At 41.9% G+C, this 17037-nt stretch overlaps 1 protein-coding gene across 1 annotated transcript in view; it reads right to left on the bottom strand.

Annotated features, from left to right (window-relative positions):
* The window catches only part of FBLN5 (fibulin 5), a 54817-nt gene that overhangs the window by 12220 nt on the left and 25560 nt on the right, over positions 1–17037 (bottom strand). The window contains exons 5-7 of the mRNA XM_085317541.1: positions 10319–10441; positions 2366–2482; positions 1116–1235 (exon numbers count right to left, since the gene is read on the bottom strand). Coding sequence (XP_085173667.1) covers positions 1116–1235; positions 2366–2482; positions 10319–10441 — 360 coding nt within the window. The remainder of the gene's footprint in view (positions 1–1115; positions 1236–2365; positions 2483–10318; positions 10442–17037) is intronic.

The following is a 17037-nucleotide window of genomic DNA, read 5'->3' as shown; positions in this document are numbered from 1 at the left end:
TGAGTCTGAGCAGAGGCAGGTCTCTTTTTGCAGGCTTAACTCTCAGATAAGAATGGGTTTCAAGCACTACCCCTCTTGTCACCATTTCCTCCTGGCAATGYTTATGTGGCACTGCCCTCAATCTACTTGCTGAGGGCCCTGATGGTCTCAGAAACGTGTAAGACGCCCAGGAGTCTAACTCAGAAGTGGAAACTCCATTTGAAAGCAAAAGTCTTAAGTTAGGTGTTGCAGCTCTGAATGTTAAATGTGTAAGATCCTTCAGAGATTTAAGTCTTCATCCTTTTCCTTACAATAATGAGGTTTGCAGGGAAGGATAGCTTTGTAAGCACTAATTTATACACATACTGCGTATCACATGTCTTCTGTCTCAAAACAGCATATTACATCTGTTTACTGTAAATTAAAAAACAAATATTTTCCAGTGTGTTTTTCTTCCAAGAAATATTGGCTGGGTTCTCTCATTTTATCAGGCTGTGGGAACATTAAGCACAGAAACAGGTTTAACTATTTGCCTTCACTTAGAATAAAGCCATAAAAATAAAAACAAAAACAAGAGAAGAAAAAGAATAGGGACATAAACACTGAATTATCTGCTACGTGCTGAATGGATCAGCAACAGCTATGCTAAGAAATCATGTATTGTTTCTGAAATGTAGTCAGAGCCACATGGAGGAAACTGGGAAAGGTCTCAGGCAGAAGTATGCCAGCATAAGAACAAGAGGAATACATGCATTCAACAGACATATAGAAAAGTGCTTTATGCCCATGAGAGTTTCTTGAATCATGGAAGAATGTTTTAGAAATATCCCTGTTTTACTTGCTCCCTGTTCAGTACTTGAAAACTTTTTCTTTACCACTRTCTTAGAGCTTTTTAATAATTACTTATTTTTAAAATGATTTGCAGCCTTCATCCATTATGCTTTTCTGGGATTTTGCTATCTGCTCTAACTTGAAGAAGGATCGGATTATTTGGAACTATCCTGCTGCTAACCATAGCCCAATGCAGAAGACCTTTACAAAAGTATGTACAGAACAATACAGTGGAAAAAGAAAACTTACGTAAACATTGTTACKTAAAGTATTTACCAAAACAATAAATAACTGAAGATACTTACCACTGCAGTTTACTCCATCAGCTTCCAGTTCATAGCCAGGTTCACAGCGGCAGAGGAAAGAGCCGTAAGTGTTGACGCAGGTTTGAGTGCAAGGGTTTTCGCCTGTACATTCATTCACATCTGTGGGAAAATAATGCATCAGTGACTTCTCCCAAAACTCTGTTTTCTATTCATTGCTGTGAATCATATCAAAGAGACTAGCTGTACAGGCAAAATGGTTTGGTCTGAAAAAATTTAACGAAGTCACTATTTATTGGAATTCAGGGTGGTGACTGAGAAAGGCATACTGGAAACTCCAGATCGCCTGGAAACAAAGTATTTGGGAATGTCTTCACCAATGCTGGTGTTCAGGCTGCCTCTTTAATAAATCAGTGAGGCTCAGCTCTAACATAACTGTTGGCTCCTGATCTCATTTCTGATGGATAAAGATGGTCACTCACAACTGAAGAACCACAGAGGAAATCTACATGCTCTGACTGTAGTAAAAAAAAAGAATAATACAGAACATGGGGGTAAAGTATTTATTACAAAGGCTTCCATGTTTATCATGTTATTTTGAATTATTCAATGATTTTTTTGTCGTAAAGACCTGAGACAAAATGCAGCAGGATATACCTGGGGAAAATTATATAATGTGGAATACACTTCCTCATGTAAACCTAGGGCTATGACAGAACCAATTTTTTTCCTTTCAGCATATAAGCATATTTCAGCTTCTGGAAATCCTCGTGTCATTAGCACAGACTATTTCCTGGAGTACGTGGGAAGCTGCTTAGCAGTATTGGATAGCTACGGAGAGCCTCTACGAAGAGGTCATATCTACTTTGACTCAGGTAGCACGTCACAGCAAAAAGTGGTCTAATGCTCAGGTCACTAGTCTGAAGATTGGGAAACATGGGACTAATTTCCTTATCTGTCAGAGATTTCCTGACTCAAAAGAGTTGTATAGCTTCGGAATTTCAAAATACTTCACTGCCTATCTCTTGGCAATTTTAGTGAGATGAGTAACTACATTTTAGAGGGTCAGGGCCTCTGTGCATATTTCTATTGCTACACTGTGTCCCTTCTAGGTGAAGACAAACACATACATTCACGTGGGGGCTACAGAACTATCTCAGGCAGACAAACCTATAAACACTTTCGAATGCAATGTTAGGAAGGTTACTTGTATTCTGAAAACTAAACAAGTTTTTAAGGGTGTTGCAGGGTTGGGACCAAAGCTTTCATTCATGGTTGACCATAGACAGTACCTTGGCATGATCTTCCATCATCATTGAGGGTAAAGCCTGGGTTGCATGTACAGGAATATGAACCAGGTACATTAGCGCACAGCTGCTGGCAATAGCCATAGCGACATTCATCTATGTCTACAAATGGAAAAGATAAAAAGCAGATACAAATTAACACACACATTGAATCAACTATACCAGTAACAGAGAAATTAGCCAACATATTATTCACAGAACTAACAGCCAAACTTTCAGGTGTTCAGATCCAGAATTCTAGTTAAAACATTTCTCTACCCAAAAGAACACAGCAGTGTATTTTTATAAACCTCTGATTGTATATCAATGCCTGTGAACTGACTGTCATGCATGTAACATTCTGTTTAAYGCTATCTCATCAGAAAGCTCAGGGTCAGCCCCTTTAAGCGGTGACTCTGAAGCGTTCCTGGCAGCTTGGATAGCCAGTCAATACACRCACAGTCAGCACTGTATCAGAGTTTTGTCAGAATCGGGAGAGAAGTCATTTTTTCACCTTTACATATACCAAAGCTACTTACCTAGAAAAGCAAGAAGTATTTGTTCCTAAGTGCTGCTTCTTTTTTTGACAAGATATACTTTAATGATTTTTCTCCAACAGTCACATTCCCATTCCCATTTTATATGAATCTTCAACTGACAAACTACATGATCTAAAATATGAAAAACTAATTTGCTGCCAAAAATTAGTCTGGGCTGAATTGCAGCATTAGAAATAGATACATTTGACTGTTACRAGCAAAATAAAATGTTGTAAGATAAACAGGGCTAATTTACCGAATGATAGTACCCTAAAAATCTTCCATGAACCCTACAAATACGTACATGTAAGAAGAATCTTGCTCATTGCCTAGGAACTGGAATGAAAGACCTGATGCAGTTGTCGCTTCCAAAGCTTTGCATTTCCTTTGGTATCAACTGGCTTTTGATCTATGGAGCTTTCTTTATGGCTACCTGCAAAGCTTGCATCTTTCCAATGACGCYTCTGAACATAAAGTTCTCATTCAGATTCTCCTTATGGGTGTTTCCCATAAGATCTCAGAGCAAATATTACCCCTGATTCAATAGCCATCCCTGCTGTTCTCAGCAGCTATTATAAGTACAGCAGATGAGAAATAGGCACTGGAAGACTCTCTCTGTAAGTACTTCATGTATATAAGGCCACTGTGGAATGTTTTATTGCAATAGTAAATTATTTCTTGCTTTTTTTCTTTTTCAAATTTGAAATCAGAACAGTGTATGGAAAAATTATAATTATGTAAAAGTCTGGGGATAARTTGAAAAAAATCCCAATCTTGCCTGATGATAGAAGACTCATAGATATCTGAACATCTATCCTGAGGCTCTCAAGTAAGTATCAAAAAGGASCATTCAATCAACAAAACACTAAGCTACAAAGATGACATCATTCAAATAAACACTTCCAAAAGGAATCATACTCTGAGGAAATGATGCCTGGCCTAATTTTCAGTGATGCTGAGAATATGCAGCTTCTATTGAATCAAGCAACAGACTTAGTGCCCTCCAAGCTGAAGAGGAGCTGGYTTCAAAGGAAGCAACTGGTCTGATAGACCCTGTGCCCTGCAGGAGCACCCAGAAGAACCGGTGAGTGATTACTGTGAGATGACTCCCTGCTGCACGGGACAAAGGCACTGATCCGCTGACCAGATCTCTTGTCTATGGCTCGAATATGAGATATCATGGAAAGACTGACAAGGCTTGTCCACACATCAGACTATTACCCTCTGCTGTTCTTCCATGTGGCCACTAATGATACCAAGACAAACTGGAAATCATCAACTAGGATTTCAGAGCTCTGGGGATGGTGGTCAAGGGTCTGGGAGCCCAGGTGATTTTCTCCTCAATCTTGCCAATCAGGGGGGAAGTTGGGAGGAGGAGCAGACAGATTTTCCAAGTTAACAACTGGCTGCACTGCTGGTGTTGACAACAGGGCTTTGATTTCTACAGYCACTGGACTCTGAAGATTGACAACTGATGGGGAGAGATAGGATCCACCTCACTAAGCAAGGCAYGTGCATCTTTGCCAACAAGTTGGCCAGCCTGGTAAGGAGGGCTTTAAACTAGGAAAGAGGAGGGTTGGGGAGAGTTATAGAGACAGGGTAATCAGCAAAATGCAGCTCAAGTTGGGTTGCCTCCATTAGGTGCATGCAGCTGGGGAAGTGCATACTGGACATGACTACAGAAGATCCCCTCGCACTCCTCCTGGGAAACCTGCATGCTCAATCACCTCTCTGAAATGCCTGTACAGCAATGCATGCAGCATGGGGAATAAACAGAAAGAATCAGAGATCGGTGTGCGRTTGCAGGGCCATGATCTCACTGAAATTACAGGAATGGGTGAGATAGCTCACATGACTATCATGGATGCTGTCATGGATGGCCATGTGCTTTTTAGGAAAGACAGGCCAGGGAGGCAAGGTGGTGGAGTTGCTCTTTATGTGAGAGAGCAACTGGAATGTATCAAGCTCTCTCTGCACAGGGGTGGATGAAGAGCAAGTCGAGAGCTTATGGGTAAGGATTAAAGGGCAGGCTAACATGGGAGACACTGTTGTGGGTGTCTACTGCTGGCCATCTGATCAGGAAGAGGAAGTAGATGAGGCCTTCTWCAGACAGCTGGAAGTAGCCTCACAATCACAGGCCCTGGTTCTCCTGGTGGATTTCAACCACACTGATATCTGCTGGAAAGACAACACAGCTAGGCACAAGCAGTCCATGAGGCCCCTGCAGAGCAGTGATGATAACTTCTTGACACAGGAGGTGGAGGAGCCAACGAAGAGAGCTGTGCTGCTGGACCTTGTGCTAACAAACAAAGAAGCTCTGGTTGGAGATGTGAAGGCTAGGGGCAGCCACGGCTGCAGTGAACATGAAATGGTGGAGTTCAAGATCCTGCAAGGAGGAAGCAGGGAAATAGGTAGGATCGCAACCCTGGACTTCAGGAGAGCAAATTTTGGCCTCTTCAGGGACCTACTTGGAGGCCTAGAAAGAAGGGCAGTCCAAGAGAGTTGGTTAATATACAAGCATCACTTCCTCCAAGCTCAAGATTGGTGCATCCCTGAGTAAGATGTCAAGCAAAGGGGGAAGGAGACCTGCATGGATGAGGAAGGAGCTCCTGGCAAAACTCAGACAGAAGAAGAAAGTACACATAATGTGGAAAAACAGACAGGCAACATGGGAGGAATATAGGAACGCTGTCAGAGCATGCAGGGGTGAAACGAGGAAGGCTAAGGCCCRTTTGGAATTAAATTTGGGAAAGGATGTCAAGAACAACACGAAGGGCTTCTTGAAATACATTGGTAGCAAGAGGAAGACTAGGGAAAATGCRGGCCTGCTGCTGAATAAGGTGAGGGCCCTGATGGTGAAGGATACAGAGAAAGCAGAGACTTTGCTTCAGTCTTCACTGCTAAGGGCAGCCCTCAAGAATCCCGGAGCCTGGAGACAAGGGAGAAAGTCTGGAGAAAGGAAGACTTCCCTTTGGTCAAGGAAGATCAGGTTACAGATCATTTAGGCAAACCTGACACTCCAAAATCCATGGGACCTGATGAGATGCACCCACGAGTGCTGAGGGAGCTGGYGGATGTTGTTGCCAGGCTGCTCTSCATCATCTTTGAAAGGTCATGGAGAACAGGAGAGGTGCCTGAGGACTGGAAGAAAGCCAGTGTCACTCCWGTCTTCAAAAAGGGCAAGAAGGAGGACCCAGGAAACTACAGACGAGTCAGCYCCACCTCCATCCCTGGAAAGGTGATAGAACAGCTCATCCTGGATGTCATYTCCAAGCATATGGAGGAAAAGAAGGTGATCAGGAGTAGTCAGCATGGATTCACCAAGGGGAAATCCTGCTTAACCAATCTGAGAGCCTTCTATGATGGAATGACTGGCTGGGTAGATGAGGGGAGAGCAGTGGATGTTGTGTACCTTGACTTCAGCAAGGCTTTTGACACTGTCTCCCATAACATCCTCCTAGACAAGCTCAGGAAGTGCAAGTTAGATGAGYGAACAGTGAGGTGGATTGAGAACTGGCTGAAAGAAAGAGCTCAGAGRGTCGTCATCAGTGGCACAGAGTCTATTTGGAGACCTGAGGCTAGCGGTGTCGCCCAGGCATCAGTATTGGGTCCAGTCTTGTTCAACAAGGACAGAGTGCCTCCTCAGCAAGTTTGCTGATGGTGCCAAACTGGGAGGAGTGGCTGACACACCAGAAAGCTGTGCTGCCATTCAGAGAGACCTGGACAGGCTGGAGAGCTGGGYGGAGAGGAACCTCCTGAGGTTCAACAAGGGCAAGTGCAGAGTCCTGCACCCTGGAGGAATAACCCCATGCACCAGTACAAGCTGGGGGCTGACCTTCTGGAGAGCAGCTCTGCAGAGAAGGACCTGGGAGTGCTGGTGGATGACAAGTTGACCATGAGCCAGYAATGGGCCTTTGTAGCGAAGGAGGCCAATGGTCTCCTGGGGTGCATTAGGAAGAGTGTTGCCAGCAGGTCGAGGGAGGTGATCCTGCCCCCCCTCTACTCAGCCCCAGTGAGGCCTCATCTTGAGTAGTGTGTCCAGTTCTGGGCTCCCCAGTACAAGAGAGACATGGAACTACTGGAGAGAGTCCAGCGTAGGGCTATGAAAATGATCAGAGGACTGGAGCATCTCTCTTAGGAGGAAAGGTTGCAAGAGCTGGGCCTGTTTAGCCTGGAGAAGAGAAGACCAAGAAGGGATCTTATCAGCGTCGACCCACCTTAAGGGAGGGTGCATCAGYAGCATTCAAGAGAATGGGCCAGACTCTTTTCAGTGGTGTCCAGCAGCAGGACAAGAGGCAATGGGCACAAAATGAAACATAGGAAATTCCATCYGAATATAAGGAAGAACATCTTTACTGTGAGAGCAACAGAGCACTGGAAGAGGTTGCCCAGAGAGGCTGTGGAGTCTCCTTCTTTAGAGAATTCAAAACTCACCTGGATGTGATCCTATGCAACATGCTTTAGGTGACCCTGCTTGAGCAGGGTGGTTTGGACTAGATGATCTCCAGAGGTCCCTTCCTACCTCAACCATTCTGTGATTCTGTGAGTGCTCCATACCCCGTAAGTCAGCACATATAGCTTCCAACAATTTCAGAAAGCTGAATTATCTGAATTAGACCTTCTATAGTCTTCGTACTTTCCTAGCAGACATACTGAGTCTAATTCTTTTTCTGTTAAACCAGTTCCGTATCAATTTAGCCTGAACCAGTTCTACAGGCATAAAGTTAAGTTAGTGCARTAGAAAATTAAGTTTATTATTTTCAGTTAGTCTGCAAGAGTGAGTGCCCACTCAAAGGCACAGGTTTTGGTGAAGTGACTTTCATCATAAGTTCCAAAACAMAGAAAAATCAGAATGGTAGTATTCTCCCTTGGATACGTACATATGCAGATATCTACATAAATTCCAGTAGTTCATTATTTATTAGCTAAATTGGCTGCTTCCTGTTTTGGTGTTAAATATTAAGAATGTTTTGAGAAACTGAATTCTTGAATGACCTGAACATTTATATGATGTGGTAATACCACAGAAACAACAATGATGTGAAACTGTTGTATAAGTAGCTACGTCCGGTAATTCAAGTCTATGTTGTTGGCCTCATTGGGGAAATTTTGCCATAGAAAGGCTCAGGAAGCCATTCTGAAAATGTCAGAAGTCTTGGGAAAATTCTTTTTATATAAAATAACAAGGACATTGACACTAAGTTTTACCCTTATTAGTTTTCATTTTTCACTTCAGTCTAAATAGCAAGATAACCTGAAAGGCCAGGGCCAGCTATGGTATGTACAGGAGGGTTAGGCTTGGCCCAAATCCTCATTTCACTAGCACAATGCATTAATTTAAATAAATGCTTCATCTTTTTCAGATTATATTTCAAGACTGATATGTCTTGAGGACAGGACGTTACTTTTACAGGGCTTCTTTTTGCGAGTGGTTCATATGGACACTGCTGTATCAGCTCTTCTTGTGTAAACATTACTGGAATAATTAGACTAAATTTGTAGTATAGTGTAGCTTCTAACTGCAGTATACAAGAGTGCACCGAAAGAGCGTGACTCTGAAAACCCAGCTCAGCCCTCTAGTTACATTAATTGGTCTTTTACTGCCTTATACCAGCAAAAATCACTTCTCCAGTGCCAGCAGAAAAGTATGAGAAACTTATATGAGACTGGTTTTACCCCTTACTTACAGAAAAATGCAGTGACGCTAAACACAGTTTGCATTGTCTTGCAATGCTCTACACCATAATTAGTTAAATCAAGCACTGGGATGTTACTGCCTTTTTTAAATGGCATAAGCAGATGCTCAAATCAATCCTAAGCAAAGCAGCCACTTCAGTTCTCTGGTATATCCATCAAGAAGCAAAGTGCTTTAGATCCACGTCCAAACTCCTAATGGTGCATACGGTCCTCAAATTTGGGCCGGGACTGGGAGAACTAAATGAGTAACACAACAGATGATGCGGAGCAGCCGCCCTCTCCTTTCCCCATCACCTCCACCCTGCCGCGTGTGCCCGTGCCACCTCCGGCACAAGGTTAGGTCGGCGTATCTGCACTGCACGAGCTGCTTTCCKCCTCCAAGTCCCCCTTCTGCGTGCTCGCTGAGGACGGGCAAGGGAGGGCCCGCTCGACATTTCTCCTAAGCAGGCTCTTTTCGGAAATCCCAGTTAACCTGGTGCACTTAATACAGTTTYCTACTTTGTCTGAGGGAAAAGGAATTCCTGGAGATGAAGGAGCAGCGGGCTTGGAGACTTCCTGTCACTGACATTGGCCGCGGCCATGCAGAGCCGCGTTTGGATGGAGATCACGTCCATCCCCACCAGTGCCCTCAGCCTGCCAGACGAGTTACAGCCGCCCTTGGCAACAGTTGGAAGAGCAGCTGTGAGTCAGTCCTTCACTGCCATTGCTACACAGGCGGAGGAAGTTAGAAAGTAACTGGGCAAGCCCCAGGGAAGAACGGGCAGGGAAACCCTGCTCTCCTTCCAGCTGAGGCACCGTGGCAGGACTGTCCAGCTCTGGAGAGCTGGCAGGCAAAGAGCCCGCGCCRAGGGGAAAGAAACTGAAGAGCAAACTTTAAAAAAAAGCTGCTGCGTCCTATCTCACTTGGAGCGCTGTACTTCAGCGTCCCACGGGCGGGTTAAGCGAGGGAATGGGCTGGGGAGAGGGGAGCTGGACCGAATTCCTGTGCTGTTGGCGAGCACTGTTTTTCTCAGCAAGGCTGAGCTAAAAGGATGACAGGACATTGCTGCAAGAAAAATAGCAAAACCAAAGCAAATCAAATCAAAACAAAAAGTGCTTGGAAGCTACAGAAACTGCACCCACTTCAAAGTTATGTTTTCTCTTGTCCCCATGCAAAAGGGTTGGTTGAATCCAGGGATTTAGTGGTCTGTTTCTCGGTATCAAATACTGATRTTTTGGGGGCAGGACTGTAAACTASGTGGAAAGGACATGTCAGTTTGGGAACAGATGAGACTTTTTGTACATATGCTTGTGATTCATCTCAAGTGAAAGGGGATCCCTTCAGACTAGGAATGTGGAAATCCCACGTGTAATGTGGATGCCTCTCGTGCGGCATTCACGCCTGCTTTTTTGTTCCATGAGAGTCTTTCTGCCAAGCGTACTGTTGGCACTTACCAAAATAAGACAGACATGAGTTTCCACGTAGCCTAAGGTTGACTGTGTACTCGACAAAGATGCTCAGTAAAATCAGTTCAGCACACATACACGCACGCACAAATCCCATATTGCACCATGCCTCCTTTTTTTGCAGCTAAACTGTGAAAGTTTGGACCCTTGGAAACTATCAGAACAACAATCCGACCTTGCTAACGACGAAAGCAACAGAGATAAGGGAAGAGAAGAAATTTTTACTAGGATAACCAACTGCCAAAGGGCTTTTAGAGAGCATTTCTGAAGAACTTACCTAAACACTGGCCTTCTAAGAGCCAGTAGCCTTCAGTGCAGGAGCAGGTATATCCCCCTTCAGTATTAATGCAGATTTGGGTGGGGTTACACTGGTGGGAGTCTGAAGCACATTCATCAATATCTGCAACACAGAAGTATATCAACAAAACATTAGAAAAGACAACAAGAAGAGACTGCTCGAGTTGAGAGATGCACAAACACAACTGTCATGGTGTGCTGACGTATGCGAAATATTACTTGCTACCCCCACCAATGCAGAAAATTCTACTGTAATTTTTTCTGACAGGAAGTTCAACCAAAATGAACCCTTACCTGACAAAAAAATGTATACTTCACTGGAATCAATTTCCTGAGAATAAAATTCTTTTCTTTTTAATTTTTTTTAACCATTCTTATTGGCTTTGATGTCTTTGGCATGTTATTACAACCCCTTAGGATGTTTTGTTGTGGGCTTTTTTTTTTTCTCTTTTTTTTTGCAAAGGAGGTGAATAACATTCCTACATTTATATAAGCCAGGACACTGGAACCTAACTGATTAAAAATGCCTTTCAGAGTCATAAGTTCAGCTTGAATCCCTCCTTACTCAGTTTCTTCCCTGATGTTTCTGGCATCGTATTTGCCTCTAAATGTCAGAAATGGAAATAGCAAAAGATAAACTGTGTCATTTTTTTCAGCCAACTCAGATTTCTATGTTTTATTTATTGATACCTAAACTATTTTTTATTCCAGCATACTGTGCACTGGCCTTTGCTGAAGTACTATGTCATCTGAGTAATGCTACTCCCTTGATTCCTCCCTGATTCTTATTAATCCAAATTTTGTTGGGTCATGTTTTATAGTATCTCACAAACACACTGGGTTGGAGCATGGGGCAGAGGGCAGGAATTGTGTCTCCGTATCTGCCCGCGAGGCACCTAGCACAGCCAGTGAATTGTAAAAACCTAGCAGTCACGAAAAGACTGATCCAATCAGATCCATCACAGTAGCATATCTAATGTATATTAATAAATACACACACTCACACACATATAAACATATATAATACATATGTAAGTACATGTTATACAGAGAGAGTCTAGACTTCTTATCTTGCCAGCATCTTATGCTGCCAGCATATTGCTTGCCAGCAATTTATGGTGAGAGACAAAGCTGGTACAATAACAAGAGTGGCACAATGAGAGGTAATTAGCTCTGCAGGAAGTCTGTTCCCAAGTATGTATTGGCTAGAGGAAAGGTTGGCAAAATTATGGGGGAAGTTGGGGAAGGGGTAAGATAACAAGTCTAGACTATATAGATTACATAGATATGTTGGTCATTTCCTCATGCTTTTCATTCGTTGCTTCTGAGACTGGGTTAAAAAATTTGGATCCTTCCTTCACACAGCATATTACACATTCTTGGTACTATTGGAACACAGGTATTATCTAACCATAAATTTCATAAGAATGACATTAATGTTTTCCAAATGAAAAAGCTTTCTATTTGTCATGTTCTCTCATTGTTTCAGGAGTGGGATCTTGCCAGCTCTGTTCTTTCCAGCCTACTCTGAGCTTGTAGAAGAAAATACCCATTTTTCCATGCTCAGTGCTTCCAGGAATATTAATCGATGAGTCCAGTGGAGTCCAAAATGAGGGTCAGGATCTTATCATCATATGTAATGGCAATGCTCTTTGAAGTCTACAGACCCTCCAACCAGCTGTGGTGCATCTTTCTTGCATGTGTAGTAAGTGCATCCTTCACCAAAAGCAACATGAGGTTGTGGCATCAGTTTTGCCCCTGAGTCATCTTTGTAGCAGAAGGATAAGAAGTAATAAAATCACTCAGGAAAACCAAGACATCAGTGCTCTTTTCTTTGCAATCTACCAGGCAGACTTCTCGGCTTACGCTCAGTCTTCACCTTTTACAGCAACAGTGGAGACATATTTCCATTTGGAAGCAAAATTTTTACAACCAAGGCTATCTTTGGAGTTTCTGCTGCCACAGGAAAACCTGATCAGCCTGCAGCTGTCCGTGCAGAACACCCTGACTCCCCTCATTTTACTTTGAATAATACCTCACGAGTTTGATTAAGGAAGCTTTATGCAATGGAGAGGTATAAACAGCATTACTGGTAATATCTTATCTTTTGGTCTGGGCCTTAATGCATACATCTAGTTGTACATTACATGTCTCTGACTGGCTTTTTCTAACATTGTCTCTTATCATGATGCACCCTTAAACCTCAGCCAATGCAACAAAATCAATAATGCTTAGCATGCAACCTTCTCATATACAATATAATCCCTGTCTGTTTGCCAGGGGTTATTTACACAGGCTTATTAAATGAAAGCTGATGTCTACACCCTGGGAAAAATGTCTATGCAACCATTTATACTATTAGATATTTTCCCGAGGAAAACCACAGCTGGAAGATAGAGAGTGTCCTGCCTAAACCATTTATACAATGGGACAAACAGTGAGAAGTAGTGTGGCTGATAAAGTCAAAATTAGATATTTAACAGGGAAATAAATAAATAAATAAATAAATAACAAATCTCATTTCAACAGGGGTGAAAACTATCCATAAAACCTGGAGGGACTGCCTATAATGAATTCTCTAGAATTAAGTGCCAGCACAGAAACCACATTAAAACACTCCCAGGGCATTTTTGGTTGAGTGGAAAATTACAAGTGGAACCAACCTGACAGCAAGTCAATAATATGAAAATCACCTCTTATTCTGGTTGCATGGCTTATTATTTCTGTCTCATTCAAACACAAATCCTAGGTGTGTACATGCCGGGGGAATATCACTTCAAAGCTCACTCCTACCACCTCTGCCCTACTGATGGGTGATAATAGGATATCAGAATAAAAACGTGATTCTAAATGTAAATGATACTAAACAATACAAAAATTGTCAGTAATTTTGCAGTTTCAAAGGAAATTAGGTAAATTCACAGAATAAAAAACCTTTGAGGATTATTTGGTACAAGGATAGCATCTATGGCTAAGAAGCCCCTGAGATGCAGTTCTCTAGACCTGGGGAGAGAGACGCAGTGTAACTTGTGTTGCAGTCTTCACTATAGAAAGAAACCCCACAATGATTTGTCTGAGCTCCAAAATAAGGTCTAGTCAGCTGGAGAGCAGAAGARTTGCCGAAGATAAGCCAGAGAGAAAACAGCCCTGGAAACCCCTCTGACTCCAGTGCTAAGTGTTTAATAGATCGTCATATTTGGCGATTTTGGCATCAATACTGTGCTGCATCCTTAGAGCAAGTCTAGGCTTTACTAGTACCTAACTTTATTGAGTACCTCTGCTGTGATTCTGGCTAGATGAAGAATTGCTATGAAGTGAAATAGGAAACCAATACAAGTTAGATCAGTTCTCAGTGAAAATAGGCTGGAAGCTACTATGCACAACAAGGGATGTGCACAGGGGCAGCAATCACAGTGCAGTCAATGTGCTGAGAATTTCCCTGTGGTAACTTATCCTGGCTCTTCGTCTTCCAGTGTCCCGGCTTCCTATTTGAATAACATGGATAGCAAAATGTCTTTCAAAGTCTAGCCTCCCTCACTGATTTGTATCTAGAATTATTCAGGGCAAGGGCTGTCTCCTTATATACAGAGCCAGTCCACAATTAGGSTATTTTTATTTGAAGCCCCTCAGTTGTAATATAAATCAAGCTGTWCGATGAAACCCTGCAATGTTGCATTTGACGATAAATAGCAGTGCCCCTGCATTGTAACAGGGAAATTCAAGACTAAGACGTTAAAGGACTAGCCTGTGATCACTCAACAAGACAGAAACTRGAACAGGTCACAGAGGCTCCTGACTTCTAGCCTTCGTGCAGCCCAATGTAAAGTGCCTCCTATTGTATTAACACTTAAATATAACCCTTTCCCAGAAATTTTATGCAACCTYTGTATAGCTACTGAGATCTAAAATAAAGGACTAACCATCGTTCTGAAAGCATCACGTTCAGTTGGAGTCCTCAGAGTCATCCGAAGGCTCTTTCAGCTAAACTCTTGCTTCTTCTATGCTACTCACAACGTTACTGTGAATTGAACCTCAAAGCTTCCACTGGTTGCTGAAGTAGAAAGAGAACTACTGACATGGTCAGTGACAAATTGAAAGACTTATTTAGCTACCACACCTTTTCTTACCCTTAGAGACAAGACTGGGACTGTAGCTGTGGAATTACTTGCAAAAACAAGAGAATTTTAAAGACTGTCCTAATACCTAATCATTTTGCATAAATTCAGATTTTCCCAAGTGACAAGTGACTTTTTTTTGACTTCTTAAAGGTTTCTGATTTTGAGAGARCAGCTGTTCAGTACTTAAAACCACTCCAGGGAACGAAGGCAGGGGAGGGTGGATCCTTATTCAAAACTTTCTGCCTGAGAGTGCTTTGCCAAAAGTGGCCCTGGATGTCTCAGCTCTTGATTATGCTGCTGTGTGCTATCAAATTATCAGTCATATGCATTTTCTAATCTATTATTCCAGTTCTTGTATTCACATTACTGCTCCCACAGGTAGCTCCAAGGGCAGAAGTTCAGGCACGAGTCCAGACTGAAATTAAATTTGGCCAGAAGTTGGAACAATTCACTTTGTTACTTCCCAACTGAATACTGAGAGCAACCGCCCAGCCAGAACACCACTCTGTGCCTCCTAAGAAATACCACCTAGAACGAGGAYGGAGCATCATAGCTGAAAGTCATGAGCTTTCAAGATCCAAAGCTGCCCAGACTGAATGGGAAAACAAATAGGAGGGTTCTCCATAGCAAGTCTGTCAGAAGCTCTTTCTACGAGAGCCTGAGTCTGAATACGCCAAAGCTAACTGCATCCCTCTCTCTTAGCTGAGGCTGTCTGCCTTAAAAAATTCATGGCTGTGGTGGTTTGGTCATAATTCGAGTCTAGCAACCTTGGAGTGTGATGTTCTATTTATTTGACTTTTTGACAGAGGTGAGGTGGCTAGGGCTATGGGGTTTCCACTGGGGATTAGAAGGGTGGAGAGAGTGGTTTTTATATTTTTGGCTGCCTGGCTGTCTTCTGTGAGATGTGATGTGCTGATGCTTTGTTTTTATTGGTACAGATTGTATTTTTAATGGATGACAGGATGCCGGGTGCCTGGATAGATATYATTTACAATATCAAAATAAATGAACTAATTGTGTTTAGCATGCAAATTACTGGCCTTGTGTTTTATTATCTGTTAGGGTATGCAGTCACATCCACAGATTCTTTAGAATTCAGCCATGCCATACAACTATGAATGAAGTTTTCAATTCATTGCTCATAATTCAAAAAAAAAAAAAATTAAGACATGCATACAAAAAAGGGGAGCAGCATCTCAATATAGTGAGAAAGAAAACTTAGATGTCAAACTAAAGGACACCATCACTTCTTGACAGGGAGGCTAATTATCATAAGAACACATAGTGATCTTTTATACATACCCTTGCCACAAGGAATGCATAACTGTGGTCCATACTCATTTGTATCAATAATATTGCAAGAAACCACAACACAAAGAAAACCAACACACTAATCCATTGAATTAACACCAGACATATTCAGTCTTGGCCATAGAAAAGAAAATGAAACTAGGAGACCAGAAGTTTCGAGAATTGCAAATGTGAACTTGYTCTGTGAGAGTGCCTACAAGATTCTGAGATCTGTTGCTTTCTACATCTGGGATAACACACAGAAGATCAAAGCTGGTAGAGTTGAGACCCAAAATAGGAACAGCACTCTTATACAAAAGCTAGTTAGCTAGGTATGGTGGGCACATTTGAAAGTGCATTTCAAAGCAGACAAATGAAACATCATTTACGAAGAGTAAAAAAAAAGTTGGTTATGAAAATAACTTTAAGGTCACTGAAGAGAATCATCTGAACATGAACTTTTCCTGACACAGTATTATTGAAAGGGCAGATGTAAACATAAGAACACTTGAGTAGAAGCCGAAAATTGATCTTATCACTGTATATCACATTAGTAAAAGAATTACTGAAAGACATTTCTGGTGTCAACACGAAAACAGGGATATTGCAAAGAGATGAGGAAATCTCCAAAGAATAATTCTATGTCAAGAAAACTTGTTTCATAGCAAGATACTGCTTTGTTTATTAATATAATTAATATACARTATAACTTCAAGCTATATTTGACAGTGATCTATATATACCTTCACAGAAATAAAGATTTTAGCTGAAGATGGTCACTGCAGCTGGAGGAAGACAATGTGCTGAGGCTTAGTGTTTAGAAGACAAATTCAAAATACAAATAAGGCAAATACTTTGTCAGTACTACTGATTGACCATTTGAAAAACAATAAAGCATATGGTAGATTCTTCATTCCTTTATAGCTTTGCACCTGAGCAGTGTCTCTCTGAAGTATGCTCTAGCAAAAAGCATGGGCTTACCAATTGCTAGGCAAGGTTCTATGGTCTGTGTTATGAAAAAAGACAGTTTACACAGTCAAAGTGGTGTCTTAAATTCTTCATTGAATAATATAAYATTGTTTAGGCTTTTTTAAAAATCTATTTTGATAACTATCACACCTGAGAACTTATGTTTACATCTTTTTTAATTTTCTAGGCCTAGGATCTATCTTGTTTCCTGGAATTACTGAAAATGGGGATAGGCACTTGTAAAGCTCTCAAGTTACTGCCAAGTTACTTCTCCTGTGCAAAAATCTAAACATGCTCATGTTCAATTCTTTCCTTGAATTTT

The sequence above is a fragment of the Rhea americana genome, unplaced genomic scaffold (genome assembly GCF_003343005.1).
Source record: "Rhea americana isolate MKP2758 unplaced genomic scaffold, rheAme1 scaffold_5, whole genome shotgun sequence".
Taxonomy (NCBI): domain Eukaryota; kingdom Metazoa; phylum Chordata; class Aves; order Rheiformes; family Rheidae; genus Rhea; species Rhea americana.
Note: the sequence above shows the minus strand (reverse complement) of the source record. Positions and strands in the feature narration are given on the sequence as shown.